Source organism: Thunnus maccoyii, chromosome 9 (assembly GCF_910596095.1).
Source record: "Thunnus maccoyii chromosome 9, fThuMac1.1, whole genome shotgun sequence".
NCBI classification, from domain to species: domain Eukaryota; kingdom Metazoa; phylum Chordata; class Actinopteri; order Scombriformes; family Scombridae; genus Thunnus; species Thunnus maccoyii.
Window position 1 is genome coordinate 26,711,114 of NC_056541.1, and position 17,085 is coordinate 26,728,198.

General features: G+C 44.0%; 1 protein-coding gene across 8 annotated transcripts in view; it reads left to right on the forward strand.

The window, feature by feature from the left end:
• The window catches only part of ncor2 (nuclear receptor corepressor 2), a 105,529-nt gene extending 88,804 nt beyond the window's left edge, over positions 1–16,725 (forward strand). For 6 of the 8 annotated variants that reach the window (XM_042420149.1, XM_042420151.1, XM_042420148.1 and 3 more), the window contains 15 exons: positions 81–426; positions 730–933; positions 1,559–1,807; positions 4,799–4,951; positions 5,057–5,341; positions 5,476–5,656; positions 5,773–6,155; positions 8,660–8,790; positions 8,945–9,132; positions 9,240–9,374; positions 10,858–11,000; positions 11,143–11,196; positions 12,948–13,154; positions 13,524–13,703; positions 13,835–16,725. In XM_042420149.1, coding sequence (XP_042276083.1) covers positions 81–426; positions 730–933; positions 1,559–1,807; positions 4,799–4,951; positions 5,057–5,341; positions 5,476–5,656; positions 5,773–6,155; positions 8,660–8,790; positions 8,945–9,132; positions 9,240–9,374; positions 10,858–11,000; positions 11,143–11,196; positions 12,948–13,154; positions 13,524–13,703; positions 13,835–14,031 — 3,036 coding nt within the window. In that variant the 3' untranslated portion in view covers positions 14,032–16,725. The remainder of the gene's footprint in view (positions 1–80; positions 427–729; positions 934–1,558; positions 1,808–4,798; positions 4,952–5,056; positions 5,342–5,475; positions 5,657–5,772; positions 6,156–8,659; positions 8,791–8,944; positions 9,133–9,239; positions 9,375–10,857; positions 11,001–11,142; positions 11,197–12,947; positions 13,155–13,523; positions 13,704–13,834) is intronic. The other 2 variants (XM_042420152.1, XM_042420153.1) reach the window with 1 other exon arrangement.
• The last annotated feature ends 360 nt before the right edge of the window (positions 16,726–17,085 follow it).

Sequence of the window (17,085 nt, forward strand, 5' to 3'; positions counted from 1 at the left end):
ACACATACAGATGCTATCCAACCCTTAATTGTTTCCCTCTCTACACAATACTGAGTAATCCTTGTAATGCTTCTCTTCAGGGAACACCCATGAAGCAGGAAGCAGCTGGTTCAGGGAAACGTCATGATGTCCGCTCCATCATAGCCAGTTCACCACGTTCCTACCACAATACACCCCCCCATCTGGACATGCGTGCTGAGAGGGGTCGCTACGAAGAGGCACCCAAAGGGCGCCCCAGTGCAGTGGTCAGCACGGCTAGCTCTATAGCCCGCTCATCTCCCCTTACACTGGGGTCAGAGCAGGGAGGTAAGGCCCATCACAGCCCAGTGGGCTATGAAGACAAAGGCGCCTTAAGGAACCCTTACCCTGGACCCTCACATCGTGGCTCCCCTCTGTCCAGGGAGGCAAGCCAAAGGCAGCATGATGGTGAGTATATCTCATGCAGTCAAGACAGTGAGCTTTTATTTTGAAATAAATTATTAAATAATATAGCAAGTATGTAAACTAGAGTCAGTGTGTAACAAATGAAAATGTCCTGTGTGAGTGATTATGCAACAGTGAGAAAGAAATGAATCTTGTTCATCATTTTTCTGGTTGCTCTTCACGTGCAGCGTTGCCCGACACTTGAGTTGTTGACAGGTTTCTGTACAGCTACACTCCTTCACTCATCCTTCACCCCTTGAAGACTGTTTATGAAATTCTCCTGTTTTCTTTCTGTTTTTACTCCAGGTTCCAGTAAGAATCAGCCTCAGGAGCGTAAAGCTACACCAACCCCCAGGGAGATGAGTGCTACCAAATCACCACTCCCAGGTGTTCCTGATCAACAGACCTATGAGCGTGTGCTGCAGGGTCTGGGAGCTGCAGATGTTTACCGTCAAATCCCCTTAGCCTTCGATCCTTCAGTGCTGCCCCGTGGCATACCCATTGACCCAGGTACAGCCACAGTCTAATTAAATTTTTTTTAAAAAGAGAGAGAGCAGAATATTAGGTCTCTGAATCTTTGCATGCCATGCACACCCTCTTAGTTTTTTTCAGTTATTGTGACCTGATTTACCCTCTGCTCTGTTGAGGTAGGGTGGAGCCCTGCTAGCTATGTGAGGTCAACAAAATCCATGTTCTGATAATAATCATAAAGACCTAAGTTATCCTGCTGTGTTCAGACCAGTAACAGCCTTGCATCACAGTCTTTGCTTTTATTACAATGAAACCTTTGTGGGGGACTGGGTAGTTTGGCAAAAAATTGCGCTTATTTTATCAATCGAGTACATGAAAGAGAACATATCAAGTAGAGTACCAATGTCTCTGGTACTCTACCTTCCTGGTTTGTTTTCAACTTCTCACCGGTAGTGGTGTCACCACAACCACACCAATGTAGCCTCTTACAGTGTTTTGCTGCTAAAACAGTAGAGCGAGGACAACCTTAATAAAGCAGTCTGAACACACCCCCACAGCCCACCTAATCAAGGAAAAAAAAGTGCAAACATTGGGTTAGCTTTAATCACTTTGATTTGTTATTTAGTCCAATATGAATGACCAACATTTCCTACTCTTCACACAGCCTACTACTTGCCTCGCCACCTAGCCCCCAACCCGGCATACCCTCATCCCTACCCCTACCTCATTCGTGGCTTTCCTGACACTGCAGCCCTGGAGAACCGCCAGACGCTGCTCAATGACTACATCACCTCCCAGCAGATGCACCAGTGGCCTGCAGCAGCTGCCATGGCTGCCCAGCGCTCAGAACTGCTGAGGGGCCTTACTCCACGAGACCAGCCCCTTCCTCTGCCCTATTCTGCAGCCCCTCGTGGTAAGACTAGTGCCGCTACACTCATTTTCGCTCTTAGTGTTAGTGTTCATTGTTTTTTTTCTGATGTTCAGCAGACTGAAAATCTATTTTCAACAGAACAGTTGTAAACTCAGCAGACATAGAGACAGAGCGCAATTAAGTCTCGCCCATCCCGGAGGGGAAAATAATTCATTGCACTCCATTGACTTTGTATTGAGCGAAGGTGCCTCCTTGTCACTTCTGTCTGCTAGCAAACCTAAAAGCTGCTGTGAGGTAGGATGCACTACTAACAGGGTAAAGAACCCAGAACTAAGTTTTTATAGGCTGCCGTACCAAAGTGGATACTGGGCTGTGTGCCGTGTGGTGGAAAAGACAGAGCTGCACTGACAGCCTGCTGCTCTAAAACCGCAGTAAAAATGACAGATATACCTGGACACGTTCCTAGTCACAGAGAATATGCAGGTTGACAGTAAAAGCAGAAGAGCTGTTTAATTGAAAGGTATGCAGTGTTTTAAATCACAGAATAGCTAACCTGCATTCAGCTGTGAAATGCTAACTGTAAAAAGAGCCTGAATGGGAAATGATTGCATGTCTGTGCGTGTAATTTCCTCGCCTATGTTTACAATTTGTAGTTGCCATATCAGGTGTAAAAGTGTTATGCCTGCCTGTTATGTAGTGAAGTTTGCTATACAGTTGTGCTAATGCTACTTTAGAGGTGATATCAGCCTTTGCATCCATGTATTGCATCTTAGCATATACAACAGGTTTCAACATGAACTACCTTTTCCTCTCTGGTAAACATCGGGTGCTAAAATAATCCTTTGACATGCTGAAATCTTATGTTTTTAGCTAGCTACAGGCATTTTGTTAGCATTTCAGCCCTTTTTTGCATATTACGGCGCCCACTGGAGGGGAAAACAGCCCTCCAGTGGGCGTGGTTTTCAGAGTATGACATATTGCGCTCTGTCTCTGTCAAGTGTGCTATACCTACCAATGAAGCTTGTCAAGAGCTCTTACAATTACTCAACAGTAGGCTTCATGTTTCCTTGATTTCATTCAATAATAGAATAATCTGTTATCTGAAAGATTAAAGGGGCACTCCACAAATTTTACATATGTTAAGTACTACCCAGTCTGTGAAAACAGTTATATAATGTCTGTAGGGAGCTTTGTAAAGTCTGCAAAAATGACTAAAGTGACTACAAACTTATAACTGGGAATGTCAAGTTTTAGTTTTACCAGTCAGGGAAAGTCTAATGAATGGGAAATGTAGTTTTCACTGTGCTTTGAGTTTGACCCATACTAGGGTCAAACTCAACAATGCTTGTCCATTCTTTTTAAAACACTTTTTCTTGCAAGTCCTCCAATTTTATGGAGTACCCCTTAAAGGAACTGCAGCACTGTTCATTACCTACTTAACCTTGTACCTCACACTGCAATTCAGGTTGATAATCTCTTCATAAGGATTTCTATATGTTTATACTACTGAATTCATTTCCTCAAAAAAGTGGCGGACATTGATTCAGGCCTGTCAAAACTGTAAAAAGCATTTGAAACACACAAAGGCAGACACATTGTGTTTGAAATATCAGTGAATGGAAAAAAAACGCTGAGCTTGACATGAGCTAAAAACTGAAGTGTTTTCAAACAGCCCTACAGCTCGCTGTCCAGCGGCAACACAGATAAATGGTAATACGACAGGTTTAAATCTGGCTGATTTGTATACGAGCAGAGTCAAAGAGCACCGTCACCTTCCAAAATCTGACGCAGTTATTCAGAACAGCAACAGACACACAGAGCTACACACAGCAGTTAAATTACGATTATGTGCATGGTGCACTAGCTAATAACGAATAAGATCCAACCACAGCTGAGTTTGGTGTAATAATGCTCTCATGATCTACAGCAACAGCATCATAACGACACTCACAGCTGGTACATCAACAGAAAATAACACAAGCTGAGGTAACATTACACACATCGACCATATTTGCTGTTATCTCCCAAAGTTAGCAGGTTAACATTAGCAGGTTAATTTTAGCAGGTGCATGAGCTACCTCTTCCTCCACGGGGCCGAGGCTCGAGCCGCCCACGAGCGCTTCTCTGTCCTTGGAACAGCACATCTCTTCCAACAAGCGAGGAGAGCAACACGCTGCAGGTGCTTCTCTGCGGCTGGGTTAATCTTTGTTTTTCGAAGGGACTTAACCACGACTCCGAATGGCCGATCAACTTGCCCTGCATCAACTTTTACCGGCCCCGGGTCATCGGTTATGTCGAACCCTGTGTTATCAGTGTTCTGTGTAATGTAAAGCAACATACTGTATATCATTTTTATTTATGTTGACAGTGTGAGTGAAAGCTTAACAAGGCATCAGTTACATCCGACGTGCTACAGCATCTTTAAATTTATCATCCATTTGTCCGTAATTAAATCAAGGTAATACAAGAAAGCTCAAATGCATTTAAGTTGCTAGATAGTTCGCGTGTGGAGTTATTAAGGGAGCAGAGGAAGAGTTTGGTTTAAATATAATGTAGTGAATTAAAAAATGTCAACAAACCAGGAGTGCAAGCAGTAACAGGAAAATGTCTTGCATCATCCATCAGTGGCTTCTAATCAGATCTAATCTGATCCAAGAGTATCTGAAAAGTCATTGTAGCGTGTTTGTTGCAATCATTCACTTCTTCTTTTGCCATTTGTCTATGTTGATTTAACATTTTCCACATTTAGACAAGGTTGTTAAGACTTATCTTGTAGTCACGTCCTTTTTTTTAAGTTAATTTCATTCATATTTATTTATGAACCATGTTTTTGTTTTCCTCACATTATATTACATATTAAAGATTCCTTCTGTCAACAAGAGAGACCTTTGCTGTTGGAGTCAAATGACATACTGTGATGTGGACAAGTATGAGAGTGCCGTATGATGTTTTGTTTACCAGTTATCCACGCCGAAACACATTGTGACCAACTATTAGGTTTTTCTTTACCCTTCTCTTCTTTCTGTCCTCTAGGAATCATCGATCTATCTCAGGTGCCACACTTACCTGTCCTGGTCCCTCCCTCTGCAGGGACAGCTGGCTCCCCAATGGATCGCATCACCTACATCCCAGGGGCAAGCACCACCTTCCCTGGCAGGCCTTACACCACCTCCCCCATCTCACCCGGTACAATTAACTTCACACAAGCAAACAATTCTAGAGAGGAAAATATTTTGCACACTTATTGTTTTTCTAATATTTTTTTCCCTATATGCTTTTTTTTCCGTACAGTTGGCTCCTCGCACATAAACAAGATGCAAGGCACATCCTCATCTTCAGAACGTGAGCGTGAAAGAGACCGCGAACGTGACAGAGAGAGGGAAAGGGACCGGGAGAAAGACAGAGAGCGGGAGAGAGAGAGGGAGCGCGAACGGGACCGGGAGAGAGACCGCGAAAGAGAACGGGAGAGAGACCGCGAAAGGGAAAGGGATCGGGACAGGGAGAGAGACAGAGAGCGTGACAGAGAGAAGGGCGGGTCTCTCGGAAATGTGGAGCACGCCCCCATTTGGCGACCAGGTGTGGAGCAAGATATTGTCCTTTCATTTATGTCTTAAAGTTATGAGTAAAGTTCACATACTGGATGCATGAATGTAGTTTGAAGGAAGAGTAAAGCGTTTGTGAAATGAAATGAATCTGTTGGTGCCTCTCAGGTACAGAACACAGCTTGGCAAGCAGCAGTAGCAGTGTGAGACCTTCTTCCCAGCCGTACAGCCACCAGCACTCCCCAGTGTCCCCTCGTACCCAGGAGAACGTGCAGCAGAGGCCAAGTGTCCTGCACAACACTGGGGGCAAGAGTCTTTCTGTTGGAGAACACTCCTCATCTGTGTTACGGTAAACTTCTGTTCAGTAGCCTGGGACGTTTTCAAAAGCTAGCCCATTTCTCACAAGCATTCACAGCAAGGATTTGATTGCCATGTTTACTTAGTGTATTTTCTTTGGCCTGCCAGGTCCATGCCCCCAGGGCCAGCCCGCTACCAAGCTTACCCTGGCCACCTCCAAAGGACAGGTGTGCCCCCTGAGGCCTACCCACCTGCCATGGACTCAAGCATAGCCAAAGAGCAGAGTCGTGACGGAGGCAAAAACAGGGGAAGTCTACCCAAGCATGTACAGGACCAGCACGGGCCCTCCGGTAAATCTGACCCCAAGCTGTCCAGTCCCAGCCAAGGAGGAATATACCCAGGTTCCTATCCCTCGGCTTCAGTCCGGCCACAGCACCTGCTGCCTCCCCAGTCGGATAACCCTCCTGGCCGTGGAGAATGCGGTACACCTAGTAGGGAAAAGACTCAAAACAAACCGATGTCCATTCAGGAACAAGAGCTCCGAGCACTCGGTAAGACCACCATGACTGCGGCCAACTTCATAAACGCGATTATTATGCGTCAAATTTCTTGTGAAACGGGGATGCCAGAGACGGGCTCGCTTGTTGCCAGCAGCGCCACTGATGGTAAGACGCTCTGGATCCCAGGGTCCCCCTCATCACCCAGACCCTCCCCCGTCAGTCTGTGGCCTATTGCACGCTGTGGTGGTTGGCATTATCAAATCAGCCCAATTCATTTACATTTTTTTTTCTTTTAATGCTATACTTTTTTGCTTATTTTTCCCAGTTTTATTATTAGTTTTTCTTTACAGACTTAAAGACCACCAAGGGTGCCCTCTGGAAAAACCAAACATCTAGCCTGTCCTAATTGGACCTGACCGGCTGAGATTAAACGAGTAGAGGCAGTTTACAAGCTCGATAGAAGAGTGATAACATATTAATGGCTAACAACTCAACACATTTGATTTTCAATGAAGAAGAGCTATATCCTAGGTGTCCTTTAAGGTGTCATTTTAAGGTAGTGAAAGCTGGTGGGACAAGGCAGAACATCCTTTGCTGCTTATTTTCATTTTCTTTTCGTAGAGGATGTGACTTGAATTTAACATGTGGCACCCCTCCTCCCTCCCATTCGGCTGCTTACTTTAAACAGAATATTTTACCACACACAAGTGGGCATGACAAGAATATTTTAGGCACTTGAAAAGGCATTTCACCGCAGGAGGCTTTTATATCCCATGTTAAATGAGACTGCCTGTAATTCAAGCATTTTGACTTTATACATGCAGTGGCTCTACTTCACTACCGCATGTCTTATGAAGGCACTCTCTGCCTTGTAGTTCTTATAGGTACTTACAGATGTATCTGAAATATATCGCACTAGGACAGGACTTTTGACAATTGACACATGTAACCCAGATGACTGAAGGGGAATAGAGAATTGGTGCGATAATCCCTTTCATTAACATCATGGTGAGTTACAAAGACGGTCACGCTAAAATAACCATCTGCTGAAAGCCTTACCAACCACCAAACTGACTCCCTGGGGTCCCAGAGAGCACTGGTGATGCAAAGGAGGAGGGTGGGAAAGGGGAGGTACGTGGAAAAGACTGGGAAATCTTTCAGCCATCCAGGGGGAGGGGGGGTACTACAGCTTCTGGCTCCCCCAAATCTCTGCATGTTCCTATTTATGGCTCACTGTAATTTATGCTGATTTTTTTTTTTTTTTTTTTTTTTTTTTTTTTTTTTTTCCACACACGCCAAACGCTCAACACATCTCTCTCAATCAAGCCTCTGGGAGTTTGTCCGTCATTTGGAATGTGATTTTGTTTTGTTGTTTATTGCTTGTAGAGCAAATGTGTCAAATCTGTATTTATTGCAAGCTTGTAGGGCAAGAGACTACTGCATGCTGAGCTCAGATGAGTGTTGTGGGTTAATATACTCCTGTATGTACAATAGTCAACAGGAAGCATGCTTATCAAAACAGATGAGACATAATTATTAAAAAGGACGACATCACATCCCTGTTGGTATGCAAATTAGTAGGAAGGACCAGAAAGAGAAACGCAGGCTGTTGAAAGTGGTTGTTGAAATGAACCCACAGTCTCTTCTGTCATTGATAACAACAAAAACCACAACATCCTGTCCCTCTGGGGGACTCGTCCTTTCTGGGAGTCTGTACAGTCAATCCTGCCCCCCATGCTCAACTTACATCATCCTCTCCTGAGATAAATACTGTAGTGGAAGAGTTGTGTAAGAAATCACACAGAGAGATATTATGCACAAAGGGACAAAAATGGCTCATAATGCTCTTTCGAGCATGCAGGTGGAATGTTTTATTCCCACAATGTTATTATGTTCAATATGAATATTTTCATATATTTATGGCTAACAACGATGGGTCTATTTGAGTGCTTTAATGCTTGGTTATATATAGTATTCACAGCCTGCTTGCATTTAAACATAAATACATAATAAATACATAGACATAAAGTGCACACATTTATATCTTCCATGTAGCTGTAACTTTATGGACCTCTGTTTTATTTGTCCAGTAAAAAAAAAAAAAAATCAGTACATCAGATGTTTGGTAACTTCTTCATTTAGGAGTCACTGATGCAAAACCAGTCAATTATAGCATCATTTCTCGTCAAAGCTTTGCTTGCTAGGACTGTATGCAAAGAGTACACTATAAATAATTAAAATCTCTCAAGTAGCTTGTCACACACTGTCTTCTAGTAGTTTTGTAGCAAAAAAAAAGCTTGCCCTTTGAGCTTTCATTTGCAGATGCTTCAGTACATTAGAATTTTAAATTGCACATCCACCATAAGTCCTGATGGATGGACAGATGTGTCTGCATGTCCTCATTAGCACATGTAGAGATCTTGAATTGTGGCATCTCAGGTTGAAAAAACAAAACTAATCTCTACCTATGTGTGGATGTGATTTGTGCCTCTGTGTGTGTGTGTGTGTGCATGCATGGCTGTGTGTGGTGTTTGTTCTTTTGGTTTGACTCTCAGCTCAACAGAAGATAGAGCCACATGGTTTGTACCGTCCTCCGTCTGAGGAGAGGCTGTCCCCTGGCCAACAGCCCCTGTCCCCCTGTGTGAAAGGCAGCCAGAGGGTGGTCACCCTGGCCCAGCACATCAGTGTAAGTAGTCTCTTTAAAAAAAGAGAGAGCTACTGTATGCTCTGTGAGCAGAAATTATTGTTTTCAGTATAAGTAAAAAAAAAAAAATCCTTTGTGGTCAAGGGATTTTGATGGATGCCAGACAGTGTTAACTGACGTGTCTTTATGGTAACAGGAGGTGATAACTAAAGACTACACCAGGCAGAGCCAACAGCAGCAGCAGCAGCAGCAAAGCTACCATGGCTCTCCTGTCCTGGACTTGACCCGTCCACCCAGTGCCTCCCAGCCTCCGCCCACCTCACAGGAGTCTGCCCAGGGGTCCCGCTATTCAGAGGGTCTCGGAGGAGAACGCAACAGAGACCGGTAGGAATCATCGTCAAACACGATCACTCTAGGACAACAGTAAGACAGCAGTCGTGTCCAGAAAGAAACACTGAGTTGATTTTATACACGCTTTATATTTTCTGCAGGTCTCCCCCTCAGCCCAAGACATCACCTATCAGTGTTTCAAACGATGGCATTGAACCAGTGTCTCCTGCTGGAGCCAACTCTGAACCTGAAGTCCAAGGAGGGGCATCCTACCCCAACGAGCAGGGAGAGCAAGGGTGAGACCTCACATTGCCATACTGTAGATCTCCACAGAGACCTGCAAATATCTTCTATTGCTTGTATTAATGTAAATGGGTGCAAATCTTATGAAAGTCAACCTGCCACATATAATTAAACTATGTGGTATATGGTCAGTTAATGATGAACTCAGCTTATTCAATATATAGATTAGCAGGACTTCAATTAAGGATCTTTTTCCATAGTTGAATATTCAGTTAAATGCTAATTCCAGTATTTGAACAAACTGTTATTGCAACGACAAACATTATATCTAAGTGTAACCAAACATCATATTTGGAGGAGAGGAGGGTGACCACGGAGAAGCACTCAGTCAGCCTCTTAGAGGTACATCACCCATGTTCCTCTCGGGATGTTGCTAATGTAGTTAAAAAGCTCAACAGTAACAAGATGCCTCGAGGCTGGGGACAGTGTTCACGGACTTTGAGAGAGAGAGGGGTGGTGGGACCAGCAGATGGGTTTCAGTTGTCAGGTATCACACTGCTCAGCTGCCTTGGGAAAGCTTGTGCTACGTTGCTGGAAAGGAGACTCCAGCCTCTTGTCAAACTCTTCTCTGTCCCGGTTCCATGTGCCAGCAGTTGTCCCGTGTGGTTTTGTGGTGCATTACGGTTGCTTATGCTGTTGCTGTGATCCACTCAGTCATGTAACTAGAGTGTTCTCTTTCAGTCAGATATGGTCTTTTGGGGGGGATGGGCTCAGCCTAAGGATGCACCGACTGTTTCTTTTAATGGGCAAAGCCTCTAGGTACAGCTGAGTGTCCAGTTTGGCGATCACAAGATTGCATCTCTGCTTCGTTTCAAGGATGTAGCTCTGTTGGCTTCATCAGGATTTAACCTTAAGCATGCAATGGGGCTTCCACTCCTCCACAATCCTTCCTGGATGGGAGTAAGCTGCTGTCCTTTCAGAAATTGTTCATGAGTGAGGGTAAAATGCAGTATGACAGGTGAATTGCTGGATCTTCCATAATCATGCAGACTTGGTAGTGACTGGAAAGATTAGCCAATTATATCTGCATTTTATTTATCCAGATTTTGAAGGTTTAGTGATTCACTTAATTGCTTAAAGTAGAACAGCCAGCCAGACTCCTCCTCATTGAGGTATTGTGGTTGCATCTAATTGGGAGAGGATGCTGGGTAGGAGAGTTTATGGCTTTCTCAGATTAGCCTACAACCACCATAACCCACAAAAAAACTCTTAAATGTGGATGTTTTCATGATTTAAGTAATATATTTAATACAATTATTAGAATGGTTGGTGGAATGAAGGTTAGAAATGTTGATGATTACGTGTTAGCAATTATTTGCAAATGCAACTTAGACAAGCCCTGTCTCTAACAAAAAAGGACATTGCCTACAAATATTTACCTATCAACATTTTGCATCTAAACATCCAAACACACACTAAGTATATTACGGGACTATCACAGGAGCCTGATCAGTGTGCGTGTTTTCCCTCGTACAGAATGGGCTCCCGTTCCCCTCCCAACGCCTCCCAGCCTCCAGCTTTCTTCAGCAAGTTGACCGAGAACACTTCAGCTATCGTGAAGTCAAAGAAACAGGAGATGATCAAGAAGATGACTGTGGTGGGAAACGACGGCGATTTCAGTAAGTCTGACCTCAGCACAGGCACGAGTGCTTCTGCATCTCGGGCACAATTTTAAAAAATTGTTTTTCAGAAGGAAAAGCTCTCGTGTGGTTTAATAAATAGTCTGAGGCTTTTATAAAGAAACCATGTTCACACTTTCAGATGCCGGTCAGCCTGGAACAGAGATCTTCAATATGCCAGCGTCTACAACTGCAGGTAAACTATTTCCCCCTCATCAGTTATTGATAAACAGTAAAGTGAGAGGAAAGCTTTTCATGATGCACTTTTGTTGTGCCAATGTTTTAGTAAAGCACTATAGTGGATGTATGTTGAGGGTCAACACTGTTGTAATGGAGCAGCATGGTGACAGGATTGTGAAGCCAAACAAAAGTGACTTTGACTTTGCAAACATACCAACCTGCTGTCAGAAACAGTATTATGATTCAAAATATTTACCACATTTTAACATTGATTTAATCATGTTGACCATCTGCAGACAACATTAAATATGTTTACAAGCACAAAATATTCCGGTTTGTGCCCTTATTCTGAAAAACACAATATTCCTACTAAGCTGAGGGTTTTCAGGGGTTCCCTCTGCTCCAGTGGAAATGGGAATATCTCCGCAGGCAGTGAAGTAAACCAGCAAGGTGAAAAACATATATATCACATAAGTGATATTGATATGACTAATATTATAGATTTATACTTACCGGCACATCCAGTACCTACCATGATGTTTACTAGACTGCTGAATGTTTTTGGTGCATCTCACCGAGTGGTCACCGTCAGTCCATGGCCGCATGTCAGGAATAATAACGAATCCCCTCTGTCCCAGTCATGGAGAAGGCGCGCTCTGTTTTTTTAGCCCGCCCTGAACAGCTCTCCACTCTCCTCTCATTCCTCTCCTCTATCTGCCTTCCTGCTCCAGCATATGTCATTTTGCCTGCACAGGGGTGCGTTACACAACCAGCCTGTCATGCATCTCTATCCCAGCTTTGCACACTGTCGGCTAGTTGGTTTGTTTACAATACACAGAGCTGACCGTAAACAGGCAAAATGCAGTTAAAGACCCCAATTGAGACGCATATTCCGAATGTGCTGCCTACATGTGGAAAGAATGCTCCTAAAACCCAAATAATACTGGCATATCCCACAAGTCTTAACTGGAAAATGCTACATTCGGAATAAGACCACATTCAGAATATCCAAACAGAATATGCTTTAAATCACCTGTATCAAATTCAGACTATTGTCATATTTGAAATAATAGTGCAATATCAGTGCGCATGTAAATGTGGTCAATATATTAAGGAACAGTGGATGAGAAAATGACTGAATCCTCATTCCATTTGGCCTCAATCCAGCTCAGTAATGGTGTCTAAGCTGACATTGTACCTTCATGAATGATCCAAATGTGATTCAGATTTGAGGATACTACTGTCTAAGGTCCCAGCAGACTTCGGTCCGTTGTAAAGCATCAGCCGCTCACCGGAGAGAACAGTGCTTTATTTTATAAAAGCCTCTTCCGCTCATGAAATCTGCAACATTGCTACGTTCTAGATCAAATGGATATCACATAGCCACTAAAGTGCTCATTGTAACCTTTTGCACAAATCTCTCCTGACTCTAGATGTTTGTTCTTCTCTCCTCCTATATATTCTTAGCTCTTTCATGCTTCTCTGAGTCAAGGTCTCTGTGTCTTTACGTTAGATTTTATTGCCTACTACTCTTCTGACAATACTGAATCATATGGTTTTGTCATCAGCACACCTTCTGTTTACTTTCCCTGTTTTATTTTTCTCTTCATTGCTTGCTCACATTCCCTCTGATGCCATTCAATGCGTTGGTCCTGTGACAGTCATTACCCTCTCTCTTTACCCTTCTTACTCTTTTCTGCTGTATCCTCCTGTTCTATACCCGATGTTCTCCCTCTAACTCGTTAAACGCTGCTCTTCCTTTCACAGGACCTGTGAGTGTCCGCAGCCACCCAGCTCCAGAGGCACCTGGTAACTCAATAGGCCTGGAAGCCATTATAAGAAAGGCCTTAATGGGCAAATACGATGATCAGTCTGAGGAACGCTCCCCATCCAACGCTGCTAACCAGATGGGTTCCAGTGGGCCTGCTGCTATGTCTGTATCTGATGGACGTGCAGAGGACTGTTTCTCACAAGGTGCGACATCCTCAAACACCTCTGTATTTTGTCTTGTATACAGTGCATCTAATATTGTTTCCAGTGTAATGAGTATTTTTATTTTTCTACTATTCTCCATTTTGTCATATGGCTCGTATGCTGTAAGGCTGTTGTGTTTATTCTTTGGCTTCCCTTCTTAAACATCATGTCAGGTAAATCTCTGTTAACTCTTCTAGAACTAGACTTGTCAGCTAAAACTCACACACTTCAACAAGTCCTTCAGTCATGCAGTACAGCAGGTTGGGTTGGATCAGTGGCTCTGGAGCTCCTTATAGAGCTGGAGATGTTTTGCACAGGAGTTTGTTATAGTGTAGGTTTAAGCCAGAGTTGTGTCTTCTGTGTTTGTAGGTGGTGGGAAGTCCTCAAAGGGCAGTGGGCGCTCTAATGGACGCAAGGCCAAGTCTCCAGGACCAGGCCTTTCAGGCGGGGAGAGACCGTCCTCTGTGTCCTCAGTCCACTCAGAGGGAGACTGCAACAGACGAACTCCCCTTACCAGCCGTGTCTGGGAGGACCGGCCTTCATCTACAGGTACAGCCCACAATTCATCAACAAATCTCATCAGATCACAACATATTAATCCATTAGGTGTGATCTTGGCTGCTGCACGGGGAGCTTAGTGCAGGGAGACTAACAACTCTGTCACTGTGCCTTTTTCACAGGTTCAACTCAAACTCCCTTCCCGTGTAACCCGCTGATAATGCGTTTTCCTAGCGGGACGGTGTCTGTTTCCTCCCCTTCCTCCGGCCAGCCAGGGGGCCAGGGCCCGGGGTCAGGACCTGGACAGGGCCGCTCCTGGGAGGATGAGCCCAAGCCTCTGCTCATGTCTCAGTACGAGACCCTGTCTGACAGCGAGTGACCCGAAATGCTAATGCACAACAGGACCTGCTAAACAGTCAACCACCTCTGTGCTGCTGCAGCCACACACACACACACACACACACACACACACACACACACACACACACACACACACACACACACATAGACACACACACACATACACACACACACTCTCACAGGGCGTACATCTGCCGAGGCATCCGCAAACCTACCTGCACCATTCCACTCTGCATTTCCCCCATCAGTCGTCAAGCAAGGATCGTGTCCTCCCCTCACACACCTGAGACGCAGAGCACCGACGAGCTGGAACACTGCTGCTCCATGTGTGCGTGTGTGTATGTTTGTGCTTACGTGTTATGCATTCACTCCAGGACTACTCTAAAGGACAAATCACTTTTTATTTTATTTTTAACTTTACTACTTTTCCTCACTGGCCTTATCATTATAGACACATTGACCTGCACCTTACGGGTGTACCGCTCAAATGTGCTTAAACGTGTGTGGACGGGACTCTGAGGTGGTGTCGTCGGTCTGGTCAGGAGCCTGATGGCGGCTGCTCTAGTGACAGAATTCGACCACAGTTCTGCCCTGAGAGCAGCGGCCCACACAGCGAGGACCCTCGTACGTTTCTTCACAGTGAACTCCAGGTGCAGGCGGCCTGTGCACTGCTACCACTACAAGAATACGCTCGAGGGACGAGAGGAGAATCAACATCTGTTTTTTCTTGTTTTGGTTCTTTTTCTCCTTTAACTTCAGTCAGTCCAGTCCTGTGTTTGGAAAGTGAGCTGAGACCTTTAGTACATTTTGATGGTGAACTTTTGATGGTTATATTTGTCGTCTCTTATCTGCAATGATGTATCTTTTTTGGGGCAGGGGCGGGAGGCAGAGATTGTTATGCGGGAGGGTCATATCATTGGTTTACAGGGTAAACATGCTGTTCATTGCTGATGTCATCATATATTAGTGGAGGGTCCTGAGAAAAGGCGAAGGCCTGTTGACTTCAGGCATCCGCGTCGGGGAGAGAGGTTTTGCCAGATGGATGGCACTGAGACAAGTGACACTTTCTCACTGTTTTTATATTAACCATGTCTGTGTTTGTTGAAACAGTTTTTTGGATATTAAGCACTTAGTTGTCAATCTGTTCACAATGGCATTTTTAAGAATCTGTGTTTCCTGGGGCAGGTGAAAAATGGACTCAAGAACAGCATAGAAATCCCACCGTGGAGGTATCCTTTAACACCTATCTGTTTTATTTTGGTCTTGCCACCGATATTTTTTTTTAATGCTCCCACACTCAAAGCGACAATCACATTCGAGTGAACGATGACTCCGCCGCTTCGAGCAGGTGCAGACCAACCTTAAAGCTGCTTAAAGGCAAACTCCTCAGCATCACACAAAGTTTGCTCGCATTAAAGAGGTGACAAAAAAAAAAGCCATCTTTCTATGACCCTTAGTCCATGGCGGCGTCGGCTTTAGCCGGCCTGCTAGAATCTCGTCTAGGAGCTGTTGTGACGGTCTGACCTCTGACCTTTTTACTGCCTAGAAGAGGAGCTGAGACTCAACTCCTCATCCAGGCAGATTTTGTACAGTTATTTCCTAGTGTTAAGTGCCATTTATTTTACATACACAATACAGTACTGAAGTTACCAAGTGACGCACAATTTTTCTTTTGGCCCCCCATACCAGGGTTTATATACTGTCCGCGCAGGGAAATCTAAAAACAAAGAAGCAAATGAAACGTCCTTTTTTAAAGTTTTTGTGTGCATTTTTTTCTTCCTCTTCCAAATCCATCACAGCCTTAGCTTTTAACAGTTTCACTCATTAGATTTATCTTCTAAACAGGACAATGCTGTATCACAGGTGTAAAATGTTTTCTCCACTACGAGACCTATGACATTAGCAAGTGTACTTCATTACACCCTCTGTGTTTGTACGGGTTAGAGGAAGTCGAGGGGAAGGCATCCGAAAGCATTCTGGTTATTTTGTGTAACGTTAGTTAACATACACTCAGATTTTACTGGCAGTATTTTTAAAGGTCACCCTCTCTGTGAACGATGCAGTGATGTGAAATGTTTCCGGTCTGTGACTTTGTGCAACCAGGGACGGATTCTGTCCTCTGGCTGAACACTCTGAGGAACTGGAGTGATCTTGTTAAGTAGTTTGGAGAGCGTCTCTCCTGTCTCTAGTTCATTTTGTCACAGTGGAGACTCACAGCACACACACGACTGTTATAGGACTACCTCCTCTTCCTCCTTCATCCTACCTGTTTGACGGTGAAGCATCTAGCATGCACCTGCAGAACGCTCATCTCAGCCATGTTTTAGGTCTGATTTTTCTATAAAGGTGAAGACTGATTGAGGGTTTGTAATTTCATCAGGCGAGGCAAAAAAAACCAACAACCAAACAGCCAGGCTTTGTACATCGGTCTCTCCGCGTGTTTATCATTTATCCACTGATGAAATTTAAGAATGTGATGGTAAACAGACAAAGCCATATCCAGCTGTTCCCTAAACAGATGACGGACTAATACATTGTTTTTAAAAGTATACTGAAATGAATTTTAACACGCATCCTTTTTGTTTTTGTCCTTGCAGTTTGTCTTTTGTTTCTGTTCAATCCACAGCCGTTTCATTACGAATCAAAAATAATCATTCAAAAATTAAAAAGATAAAGTTGATCGCTGATGTTTTGCCCCGGACTGTCCGAGGGTGGGAGGGTGGGAGGGTGGGTGGGTGGGCGGGAGGGTCAGGAGGGATTGACATAAACAGTACATTGTTCAACCATTTTGTTCATAATGATTTTTTTTTTTATAACCCACTGTATAATAGCAAGGATTGTATATAAAACTGAAGAGATGTAAATATTTATGTGGCTTGCTTCAAGGTTGGTATTACAAAAAAAAAAAAAAGAAATATTCACATGGTTAAATTCTACATGCCCACCAGCAAGCTTTGTGGATAGCAGTGTAAAAATGAAAAACAAAAAAGACACTGCCTTAATGTTTAAATAAAAAGCTTATTGCCATTCATGGCCTCAGAGTCACGTTATTTATCAGGGTTTGTATCACATG